This window comes from Meles meles, chromosome 9, assembly GCF_922984935.1.
Source record: "Meles meles chromosome 9, mMelMel3.1 paternal haplotype, whole genome shotgun sequence".
Classification (NCBI taxonomy): Eukaryota; Metazoa; Chordata; class Mammalia; order Carnivora; family Mustelidae; genus Meles; species Meles meles.
In genome coordinates, this window is record NC_060074.1 from 74,717,512 (window position 1) to 74,728,792 (window position 11,281).

An 11,281-nucleotide genomic window follows, 5' to 3' on the forward strand; every position below is an offset into this window, starting at 1 on the left:
AATCCTTAATAATGGAGTTTGAAATATTTTTATTTTTCTCACCGAACGGATGCTCTGCAATTATTGGTGCCGATTCTAGAGGCTTGCTGACACCAAATCTGTTCTCCGAACTGACCCGGAAAGAATATTCCATGTATTTTGTGAGATGAGTGACTTTAATCTGAGTGCGCTTGACACTGGAATTGACAAGCTGCCAAGCTGTTGTACCCGATTCACGCTTTTCAACTATGTAATTGGTAATGTCAGTGCCTCCATCATCTTTAGGTTCAGCCCATGACAGGACACACGATTCAGCCGAGACAGATGAGACCTCAATGGGACCAGTTACTGGGCCTGGCCTTCCAATGACCACAACTGTGATGGTAAATGTTTTAACACCAGCTGTATTTTCTAGGGTCAAGAAGTATCTTCCAGAGTCACCTCTCATGCTATCCTTTACAGACAGGGTAGTTCTGTCTTTTGTTGTTGTGATACTCACTCGATCTGTCTCCTTAAGTCTCATTTCTTCAAGTTTCCATGTTACTTTGGGAGCAGGACGACCAGTGATTGGGACATCAATGGTAAATGTGCTTCCCGCTTTGCAAGTTATGAGCTGATTAGTAATTCCAGTGAGATCAGCAGTGGGCTCAATTTGAGGCTCCTTGATGATGACAGAGGAGAAGGCTTCCCTGGGTTCGCTGTAGCCAGCATCATTCTTGGCCTTCACACGGAATTCATATTCGGTGTTCTCAACCAGGCGCTCCACTGTGAAAGTCATCTGTTTGGTGTGACCAGCCTCGACCCAGAAGTCAGATCCCTTTTGTCTCATTTCGAGAAGGTAGCCAGTGATCCGGCTGCCTCCATCATGGTCGGGTTTAAGCCATGCTAAGACTGCCGAGGATTTGCTTGTGTCAATGACGTCAAGTCTCTTAGGTGGAGCGGGCTGTTCTGTGGCTACGATCGGTTCTGGCATTTCATAGGGTTCACCCACACCGTACTCATTTTCGGCAGAAACACGGAAATAGTATGGAACTCCTTCTGCCAGGTCACTGACCTTGAGGATCTGACGAGTGCATTTTTCACTGATAGCCTGCCAGCTACGACGACTTGCTTCTCGTTTTTCTACCACATAATGATGGATTCGGGCACCCCCGTCAAGGATAGGGGCATCCCACATCAGTGTAACAGATCCGCGGGTCACGTCCTTGAAAGTGATTGGGCCAGGTGGGCCTGGAGTGTCTAGCACCTTTACAGTGAATGTGATTGACTTACTACCACTGTTGTTTTCTACGGTAAGGGTGTATTTCCCCGCATCGTTTCTGTTGCAGTTTTCCACAGTGAGGGTGCTGAAGGAGTCTGTTGTGTGGATGTCAGCCCGAATGCTCAGGTTGGAGTCAGACTTGGTCCACACAGCCGTAGGAGTTGGTCTACCCTGGTAGGCAATGAAGAGGCGGATACTGGCCCCAGCTCTAACAATATGGGTCTGCTTGAAGTTTGCATCAATGTCTAACTCAGGAGCTGCTAATCGGTCAACTGCTTTAATTGTGCCAGTCACTTCGCTGCTCTCTCCTTTTCCGGCACCGTTGATAGCACTAACCCGGAATTTGTATTCTTCCCCTGCTTGCAGGTCAGTGACTGTGTATCTCGTTTTCACACAAGCCTCTGCATTTACCTTTTGCCAGTCTCCTAAGTCAGCTTTGCACATTTCAATGATATATCCAATTATTTCCATGCCGCCATCAAACACTGGCTTAGACCATTCTAAGCTCACGGTTGTCTTGGACGTGTCGGTCACCTTGACCACAGTGGGAGCACTTGGTGGGCTGACCGGCTCTCGACATTTGATTAGTCTTGAGATACTGCTTGCAGGTCCCACTCCTGCTGCGTTTTCAGCCATGACGTGGAATTCATACTCATTGCCCTCTATCAGACCAGTGACTTTGAATCTCGTCTCAGAGATTGGTCGTTTGCTGATCACTTTTACCCATCGTGTGCTTTTCTTTTCTCTCCTTTCAAGGATGTATTGTTGAATTTCGTTGCCACCATCTGATTCTGGCCTTGCCCATGTCAGGGTAATGCTATTGCCAGTTACATTACTAGGTTCTGGAGTGCCAGGGGCATCAGGAACAGCTGTAAAATTAAGACAAATTAGACACATGGACTGGAAGTTAATCTTACGACATGGTACCCCTTAGAAAAAAACAGATACTTACTGTATTGTATTTGAGCAACTACTGGGTCAGAATCAAGTGGCCTCCCAACACCAAATTTGTTAACTGCAGAAACACGGAATTGGTATTCATTGCCATTTATTAGTTTGGTGGCAGTATAGCTGTGGGCCTGGCAGTTATCCTCAATTAGTGCCCAAGCAAGTCTGCTGGTTTCCCGTTTCTCGATGATGTAGTGAGTGATGGGAGCACAGCCGTCATTGACAGGAGCATCCCACCACAGGGTCATCTTCTCACCAGTAATATTGGTGAATCTTATTGGCCCAACTACTTTTCCTGGTGTATCTGTAAGCAAAGGTTCCAGAGTTAATTTTCCCATGCCCCTTAAAGTGTAATCAGGCATGTCTCTAACCCAAGTCCTATAAATTATAAGATTAAGAAGTTGTTTCAGAAGTACCTTGTACTTTCACCGTAATTTCTGCTTTTGAGGAGCCAGATGCATTTTTGGCTTCCACACAATATACACCACGATGGTCCCGGGTAGCATCTCTAACGAAAAGGCTGGTGGATCCTAGGACATCAGTTATTTCCATATTCATCTTCTTTTCAATTTCTACTCCATCTTTGAACCAAGTTACTCGAGGTACTGGCCGTCCCTGCACCAAAGCTTTAATTCTGAGGCTCTCTCCAGACTTAATAATGAGACCATCAAAGTACTCAGGGCCAAACTCTACAGTTGGTGGAACTACAAAAGATATAGAAATAATATGCATTAGTTTGGCTAGATAAAAATGTAAGCATGTTTTTCATTAGCACCATATCCTAGAGCCTGGAAGGGTAATGTTTATCCTGTGTTACCAAAGCCTGTTGTGAAAGAAGGATTGAGAATTGAGAATCGAGATTATGGGGCGGAACGTCTGCATGCTATGAAATCATCTCCTTTTTATGTCTATCGTGTTATTAATCTTGCATTGCCATTTGTAATTAGAAGATATTTATAGATCATTTACTTCCTAATGCTGCTGTATATTCAAACAAGTTCCTGTAGGAGATCATCAGCTGCACTCAAGCAAGGTGAGGACTGTACCATAGGGGTACGCTGTATTTTAGTAACTTCAGAAAAGCTGGACAGTTATTCTTGAGAGTGTTTTTATTATAAAGGACTGGAATTACAAAACTCAAAACTCCTTCCCATATGTATGCTATTTATATGGGAACAGAGTGCAACAATAACCATGTTAAAAAGAATCGATGCTAATTAGTTTTTTATTTTTTTTTCCTTCTTTTTATCTGAAAGGTAGAAAATCTAATTTATCCACATAGCAGCCCTGGGAAATCTATATGAAATGGTGTTCCCGTTCCCCTGTTACAGACCGGGGCCAAAAGTATCTTTAAAAAACATGACGGCTCTTAAGCATGTTTGGCATTCAGTTGGAAATGCTCACCATTTTCGTCTCTTGTCATGATAACGCCAGAAGACTGTGAAGGCGGACTTATGGTACCGACGGCATTTCTTGCGATTATTCTGAACTCGTATCGGTCCCCAGGACTAAGTCCTGTGACTGTGTACTGACATTCACTGACGTCAGTAAAGTTGCATCTGACCCAGCGATCGCTCCCTTGCCGTTTCTCAATGCTGTAGGCCACAATCTTACTGCCCCCGTCACGCAGGGGTGGGTTCCATTTAAGTGTGATGGTTTCCCGGGTGACATCAATGTAGTCAGGAGTACCAGGAGGGTCTAAAAAAGTATGGAAATTAATTCTATCATTTCTGTAATCCATTTCTATCATCAATTCATTCACAGTGGAAGAAAAAAATAAATAAATCCCCAAGCTAATTTTAATTTCATATTTCCTTTTTGTAGCTAAGCTTTAAAAAGAACTTGAAATTATTAGACTGACTTAAAAATCATTCCCTTTGCTTTACTCGACCAGCTCTCGAGAGTGGAAAGAAGATAGGTGAGAAGCAGATAAGTGGAAGAAAAGCAGTGTTTGTTTGTAGTAGGAGACTCAGTTGCTGGATTAGATATATTCTAGTAATACTCAGTTACTTACCTACTGGAGAAACAGCTAAAGTAAATTTGCTTGGGTCACTGGGCGAGCTTAGGCCAGCAGAATTTTCAGCATATACACGGAACTGGTAATCTAGGCCTTCCATGAGTCCAGTAACTCTATATTCTCTTCCAGATATTGGTGATGTATTAACTCTTTGCCAGAGGATGCTATTTCTTTCTTTCTTTTCAACATGGAATCCAGTAACTTCTGAACCACCATCATAAACTGGAGCATCCCAAGTTAGTGACATGCCATCAGAAGTCACGTTGTATACAACTGGCTTTCCTGGGGGGCCAGGAATCCTGAACTGGTGTTTCGCCACAATAATGTTTGAGACAAGCGGCTCGCTGACTCCGTATCTATTTTCTGCCCTAACCCTAAACTGGTATTCAGCATCTTTGACCAGATTAGGAACTTTGAAAGTTGTCCGGGCAACACTTGAACACACCATCTTCCAATTAGTCTGTGAAGTTTCCCGCTTCTCAATGCTGTAACAGGTAATTTCTCCTCCTCCGTCATCTTCGGGCACGTCCCAGGACATGATGACACTGTCAGCCTTGATTTCATCAAATCGAATGGGCCCTTTGGGCTTGGACGGTGGGCCAAGTGTGATGATTGTAATGGGATAGGCGTTTCTACAGACAGCGTTATCGAGAATAAGGGTGTATTTCCCTCCGTTCTCTTTCTTGACGTTCTTAATACTCAAAGTAATTTTGTTTTCGGTTTTACTGAAACGAACATGCTCACTTTCTTTCAGTGGCAAACCGTCTTTCAGCCAACTGATAGATGGTTTGGGTTTTCCTTTATAAGGCAATTCGAGGTGTACATTATGCCCAATTCTCACAGCGATCTGTGCCCCAGGGATATCTGACAGGTCAACTTCAGGTGTAATCACAAGTTCTTTCACTGTAATTGGCCCAATAGTGACAGCATCACTCAGTCCTTTCTCATTTTTGGCAGACACTCTGAATTCCAGGACTGATTGTTCCTTAAGTTGGGTAACTTCAATTTCACAGGTCTTACTTATACCGGCATGTGACCATGTTTGTTCGCCTTTCCCTTTCCTTTCCACAACATATTCTGTGATGATGCTACCACCATCAAAGTCAGGCTTGGTCCAGCTCAGGGTGACAGATGTCTTTGTCGAGTCTTTCACTGACAGATCACGGATAGGAGCTGGGACTTCAGCAGCCTTCACTGGCTCTGTAGTTTCACAGGGCTCCCCAACTCCAATTTCATTTTCTGCAAGAACTCTGAAGAAGAATGGAGTTTTCTCTGACAAATCTGTTATCTTAAAGGTTGTACCGGTACATTTGTGTGACACCGAAGACCATGTTCTCTTGGTGGCATCCCTCTTTTCAATGACATAATTGATTATGGGAGATCCTCCATCAATGAGAGGAGGATCCCAGAACAGAGTGACTGTGCCTCGAGAAACATGTTTCACCTGTAGTTTCTGGCAGGCAGCTGGCGTATCAAGCACTTTAACATTCACAGTGGAAGACTTTGCTTGGCCAACGCCATTTTCTATTGTGAGAATATATTTCCCTGTATCGTTGCGAGTGACTTGAGGAATGATGAGTAACGAAGATGAGTCAGTGTTCTGAATGTTGTATCTGGCATCGCTGCCGAGATTCTTCTCGTCTTTTCTCCATGTGACAGTAGGTGGAGGTCTGCCTTTGAAGGGAATCAACACTTGGACGTCTTCACCAGCTTTAGCTATAACAGAGGTTCTGAGAGCCACATCTAGGTCGATCTCTGGTTCCTCTGTAGACGTAAAATGGACATTTTAATTTTAAAGCAAGAAAATGAATGATTTCCTAGACGCACTCTCATTAGAAAACCAAACACAACCATACTAGCAGGTACATACCAAGTATATCTTTAGCTTGCACAGGTTCAGTCATTTCTATAGGTTCTCCTTGTCCTGCACAGTTTACAGCAGACACCTGGAAGTAGTAGTTGACTCCAGGTGTCAGGTTTGATACCACATATTCTGTGGTTCTGACTTCTCCCTTGGTAGAGACAACAGTCCATTCCTCTTCCTCTCCTTGTCTCATTGCAACAACATATCCAGTAACAGCACTGCCTCCGTCATAGACGGGTTTACTCCAGCCAAGAGTGATGGAGGATTTGGTGGAATCTGCAATTCTTATCTTAGCTGGTGGGCCTGGAGGGTCTGGAATGACCAGAATTACATTCAGTGATCACACGGTCATGTACAATTTAGGGACATGAAGGAGACATAGGCGAAGATGCTGCATTGATGAGCACTTACCGATTGGATCGGCAGCATTGTAGAAGTCAGATGGTTCAGAAAATGGACCCTGACCAGCAGCATTTACAGCACAAACTCGGTATTGGTAGTCACTGTTTTCTGTTAGTCCAGTCACTTTCTCTCTGGTGTCACGAATAGTCTCCTTTAAGACTTTAAACCATGCTAGACTCTTCTTGTCTCTTTTCTCAAGGAAATAGCCGCTTACTTCACTGCCGCCATCAGCAACTGGCCTGCTCCACACAACAGTCATTGAATTCTTGGTAATCTTCGTCACCTCCGGTATGCCTGGAGGCCCAGGAGTAACTATTTAGAAAGGAAAAGGAAAAAATGAGTTTGAAGGATTGACATCACTGATAAATTCTACCTTTCAATCTTCAAATCCTGTGCAAGAATATTAGTTTCACTGACTATATCCTTTCCCTTGTGACAAAGATGACGGTGAGGGGAGATGTGAGACAAAAGAAAACATTCTAAGAAAATCATTTTGAGAAAACATACAAGCTAGCAGAGTAATTCATTTGAAAAATTTCAAACAATTGATTTAAGTTGGCTGATGAACTCATGTCTCACCAAAGGCATTCTTTGCTACCACAGGGTCAGATTCCAGTGGATCCCCAATTCCATATTTGTTTACGGCTCGAACCCGGAAGATGTATTCATTTCCTTTGATAATTTTGGTGGTTGTTATGATGCACTCTTCCAAATTTTCAGACACCATAGACCACACTACGCGGCTTGTCTCACGTTTTTCCACGATGTAGTGAGTGATTTTTGCACCACCATCATCCACTGGAGGGCGCCAGAGAAGGGTTATTTTTTCAGCAGTGACCGTCTTAAATTCAATGGGACCACCTGGAGGTCCTGGTTTGTCTGTGAATGAAAGAATAAAACAATATGTCAGTCAGTACTTTTTAAAAAGCTACTAATTTAAAATTGCTAAGTTCTAGGCAACCAAAATATGACATTGGCCTATCAGCAGCACCTACCAAGGATCTGTACTCTGATGGTGGCCGAGGCTGAGCCCATGGCATTCCTCAGTTTTAGTTCATAGCTTCCACTATTCAGGCGATTTGCATCTTTGATGAGTATAGACGCAAGGTCGGTGGTATTTTCCACACACACCAGTGCATTGGTTTGTAACTCTTTATCATCTTTATACCACTCAATTGTAGGCTCAGGTTTGCCAGAAATGCCAGCTCTGAGCTTCACAGATGTACCTGCTCTGTATTTGACAACCTCTGTATATTCTAGAGGCAAATCAATTACAGGTCCACCTGTAGGATAAACAGATGAGAAATACTTAAAAGATCACAAGGATGGATCACAAGGCACTTTAGTTCCTTTGAAATGTATTTTAAAGTCTATCAGGTATTTAATTTCAGGGACAGAATGGGATACAGTAGTGAGAACATCCTCGAAGAAGCTGCATTACACATTTTGTCTCATCCTAGGTTCTCCTTTCTTTTCCTTGGACTACCTCCTATTCTTGTTTTCCCTTTGCAGTTCCCTGACATCCAACTTTGGGTCGTTCAAGTCTGACTCTTGAAGTCTGAATTCTTTACTCACAGAGCTCTATATTTCACTGGACAGATTTTATGCCAGACTGCTTAGAACTTTTGAGAAACAGAACTAAATCTGACTTGCTTCACAGTCTCACAATAGTGTCCACAAAGCCTGATTCATAAATAGCAGCCCTAGGATTCTGAGCATGAGAACAGGAGTGGATACTTTTGCCCAGACACCAGAGAGACGCCTTGAACATGGGGAACTTTTAGACAAGGTGTCACAGGATTCCTAACCCTCAAGAAATTTTAATTTTGAAATTGCTGTGAAGCTGAATGTGTTCCTGGTTTTCCAGAATGGCCAAGTATGTGTATTTTGGAATGACAACAACGTAGAGAGAGTTCTGGAGTCTCTTTGAAGTCCCACTCCACAATAATGAGCTTCTCCATGTTAGGGAAGTTACATAAGTGCTTTGAACCTCAGTTCCTGTTCTGTAGAATGGGCTAATGTTAGGGTTGTTAAAATTAAGGGAGAGAGTTCATGAAAAATACCCAGTAAATTTTAGCTACTGCTGATACTATTAACGCCTCTGTTTAGTTTTTTACTTATTTAAGGGGAATATTTTCTGCACATTCAACCATGGTTTTAATTATTGACTCTGATAGTTTAAAATAGAAAAGGGAAAGTAGCAACTCATACAAAGAATTCTAACAGGTTGAATTTGGAAGGGACTTTAGATATCCTGTAGTCCAAATCTCACATTTTACAGTTAAGAGACCAGGAGATACTAAGGAATTCTCCTGAGACTCCCAGCTGTTGAACATACTTTCTTCTATCTAATTAAGGTGCATAGTAAAAGATATTCTATAGATCAGGACTAGAAAAAGCATGAACAAACATTGAGTTAAATTGCTTTTGGGATTCAAATTTCTAAAAATGCTTACCATAAGAATCAATGCACGTAATGGGGCCGACAACCTCAGATGGATTGCTGACTGAACCAACGGCATTCCTCGCAAAGACACGGAATTCATACTGGGAATTCTGCGTCAAGCCAGAGACGACGAATTGAGTCTCGATAACATTGGTGAAGCTGGCCTTGGTCCATCGGCCATCTGGGAGGTCTCGTCTTTCAACAATGTAGCCTGTAATCTTGCTTCCTCCGTCAAAAGCTGGTTGTTGCCATGAGAGGCTGACAGAGTTCTTTGAAATATCGGTGATACGGACATTTCTTGGAGGCTCTGTGGTAAGAAGAGAAGACAGGTCAATGGAACTTGTGTCAACATTATTTTGCTTTGCAGAAATAAGATTTGCATTTTTAAGTAGTCCGAATCCTCCTCCCCATGAAAAATACGTACCACAGGCATCAATGGCTAGGACTGGTTCAGAAGGATGGCTGGGTTTTCCAATGCCAGCAGCGTTTTCTGCATATACTCTGAATTCATAAATAAGTCCAGCACTGATTGTTGTGACTTTGAAATGAGTTGTGCGGATGACCAATTTGTTGGCTTTTTGCCATAAAATACTGTTTCTGTCTTTCATTTCCAGGTGATAGCCTATAACTGGACTGCCTCCATTGGACACTGGTTCATGCCAGCCCACGGTGATGCTTTCTCGAGTCACATTAGTGACCCATGGTGTAGATGGTGGTCCAGGTGTTGCTACAGAAGAGAGAAATTGCTTAGGTTAATACAGACACTTAAAATATTTATGTAAGTAAAAACCTGGGATCTTTAAAAAGTTTGCAACTTACTGTATGGTAGTTTGACAACCACACACGCTGAATCTATGTGATCACTGATGCCGAAGCGGTTTTCTGCCTTGATGCGGAATTGGTATTCTTCTCCTGTGGTCAGCTTCATGATTTTAATCGTGGTCCTTGCAACTGTCGTAGACACTTCAGTCCATGCTGCTGTACTTGTCTCTCTCTTGAGTACAATGTAATTAGTAACTTGACTTCCGCCATCATACTTTGGTGGCTCCCATTTGAGAGTCACGCTTTCTTCTGTTATATCGCTAATAACAACAGGGCCAGTCGGGGGACCGGGCCTGTCCAGTACAATGATGTTAATGAAAGCTTTGGTTGTTCCACTGGAGTTGGCAGCAGTGATCTCGTATCTTCCAGCATCAGTGGTAACACTTTCTTTGAGACTGATGGTCAGGTTCTCAGCAGTAACTTCGGTATTAAATCTCATGGTTGCCTTTAGGGGGACACCATCTCTTGATAAGGTCACTTTGGGCAGTGGTTTTCCAGAAATTGGAATGTCAACTTTAAGGTTTGAACCAGCTCTCACGTATACAGTATGACTTGGGAAATTCTTCATATCAATTTCAGGTGGTTCTGAAAAATAAGTGTACAGTAGATGAAGGTGAAAAAGTCTCTAAAAATGAAATCAACACAAACCATCTGAAATTTTGCTTCTACATAAAATTAGACATACCTAGTTGTTCCTTAATAAGAACAGGAAGCAGAAGCTCTCTTGGGTCGCTCAGACCAGCTTGATTTTCAGCAGACACCCGGAAAAAGTATTCAGAATTCTCTCTCAGACCAGAAACAATGTGATGGGTTGACTTGACCACCGCACATCTAACCCAATTTTTCTGTCCCTTTTCTAGTGCTTCAACAACATAGTGTACAATCCTGCTTCCACCATCGTGTTCTGGCTTCAGCCAGGTCAGGGAAACACTATCTCTGGATACACCTGTTACTCCAAGTTTTTCCGGTGGGCTTGGTTTTTCTAAGAAAGTAAAACACCAGAAAAAAGGGATTATTACAACATTTTCCCCGATGTGTTCCTTCTTCATTGTCAAAGAAAACTTTTAAATGAAGCCCTCATTCTTCCTTTGATTTGAGTCTATCTTACTTTTTATATAACTAGTTTGGGTCCTGAGCCAAGCGAAGCTTCCCCAAGCTTTGTCATTACATATCATAGTATGTGGTAGCATCCAAACTCAAATTAAGTGCCAAGTGACTAGATTAAATGGTAAAATTTATCTCAAATTTATCATGGGTATAAAAGTGAGGAATAAGATGAACCATCTTATAAGAAACTTCATCATACAATTTCTGCATATACATACTATATATATATATGCAGTCAAATTCAGTTATATTTAAATTCAACATATATGATCTACTTCCAGCTTTGTAAATTTCCACATTTTTTTAATCAACAAAGAACCTTCTCTATTAGAGATTTCATGTCATGCTATAGTATGAATTATTTGAGGTGTGAAGCAAAAGTCTTTTAAATAAAGTGAGAATCATTAGAATGATTCACAGTATTCTAAGAAAATT

The 11,281-nt window shown here is 42.2% G+C and overlaps 1 protein-coding gene across 1 annotated transcript in view; it reads right to left on the reverse strand.

Moving 5' to 3' along the window:
- TTN (titin) overlaps positions 1–11,281 on the reverse strand; it is a 274,251-nt gene that overhangs the window by 20,986 nt on the left and 241,984 nt on the right. The window contains 13 exon segments of the mRNA XM_046018787.1: positions 43–2,109; positions 2,193–2,492; positions 2,605–2,892; positions 3,593–3,886; positions 4,203–5,969; positions 6,076–6,381; positions 6,481–6,783; positions 7,051–7,350; positions 7,467–7,754; positions 8,928–9,224; positions 9,342–9,644; positions 9,737–10,324; positions 10,425–10,721. Of these exon segments, the coding sequence (XP_045874743.1) occupies positions 43–2,109; positions 2,193–2,492; positions 2,605–2,892; positions 3,593–3,886; positions 4,203–5,969; positions 6,076–6,381; positions 6,481–6,783; positions 7,051–7,350; positions 7,467–7,754; positions 8,928–9,224; positions 9,342–9,644; positions 9,737–10,324; positions 10,425–10,721 (7,398 nt within the window).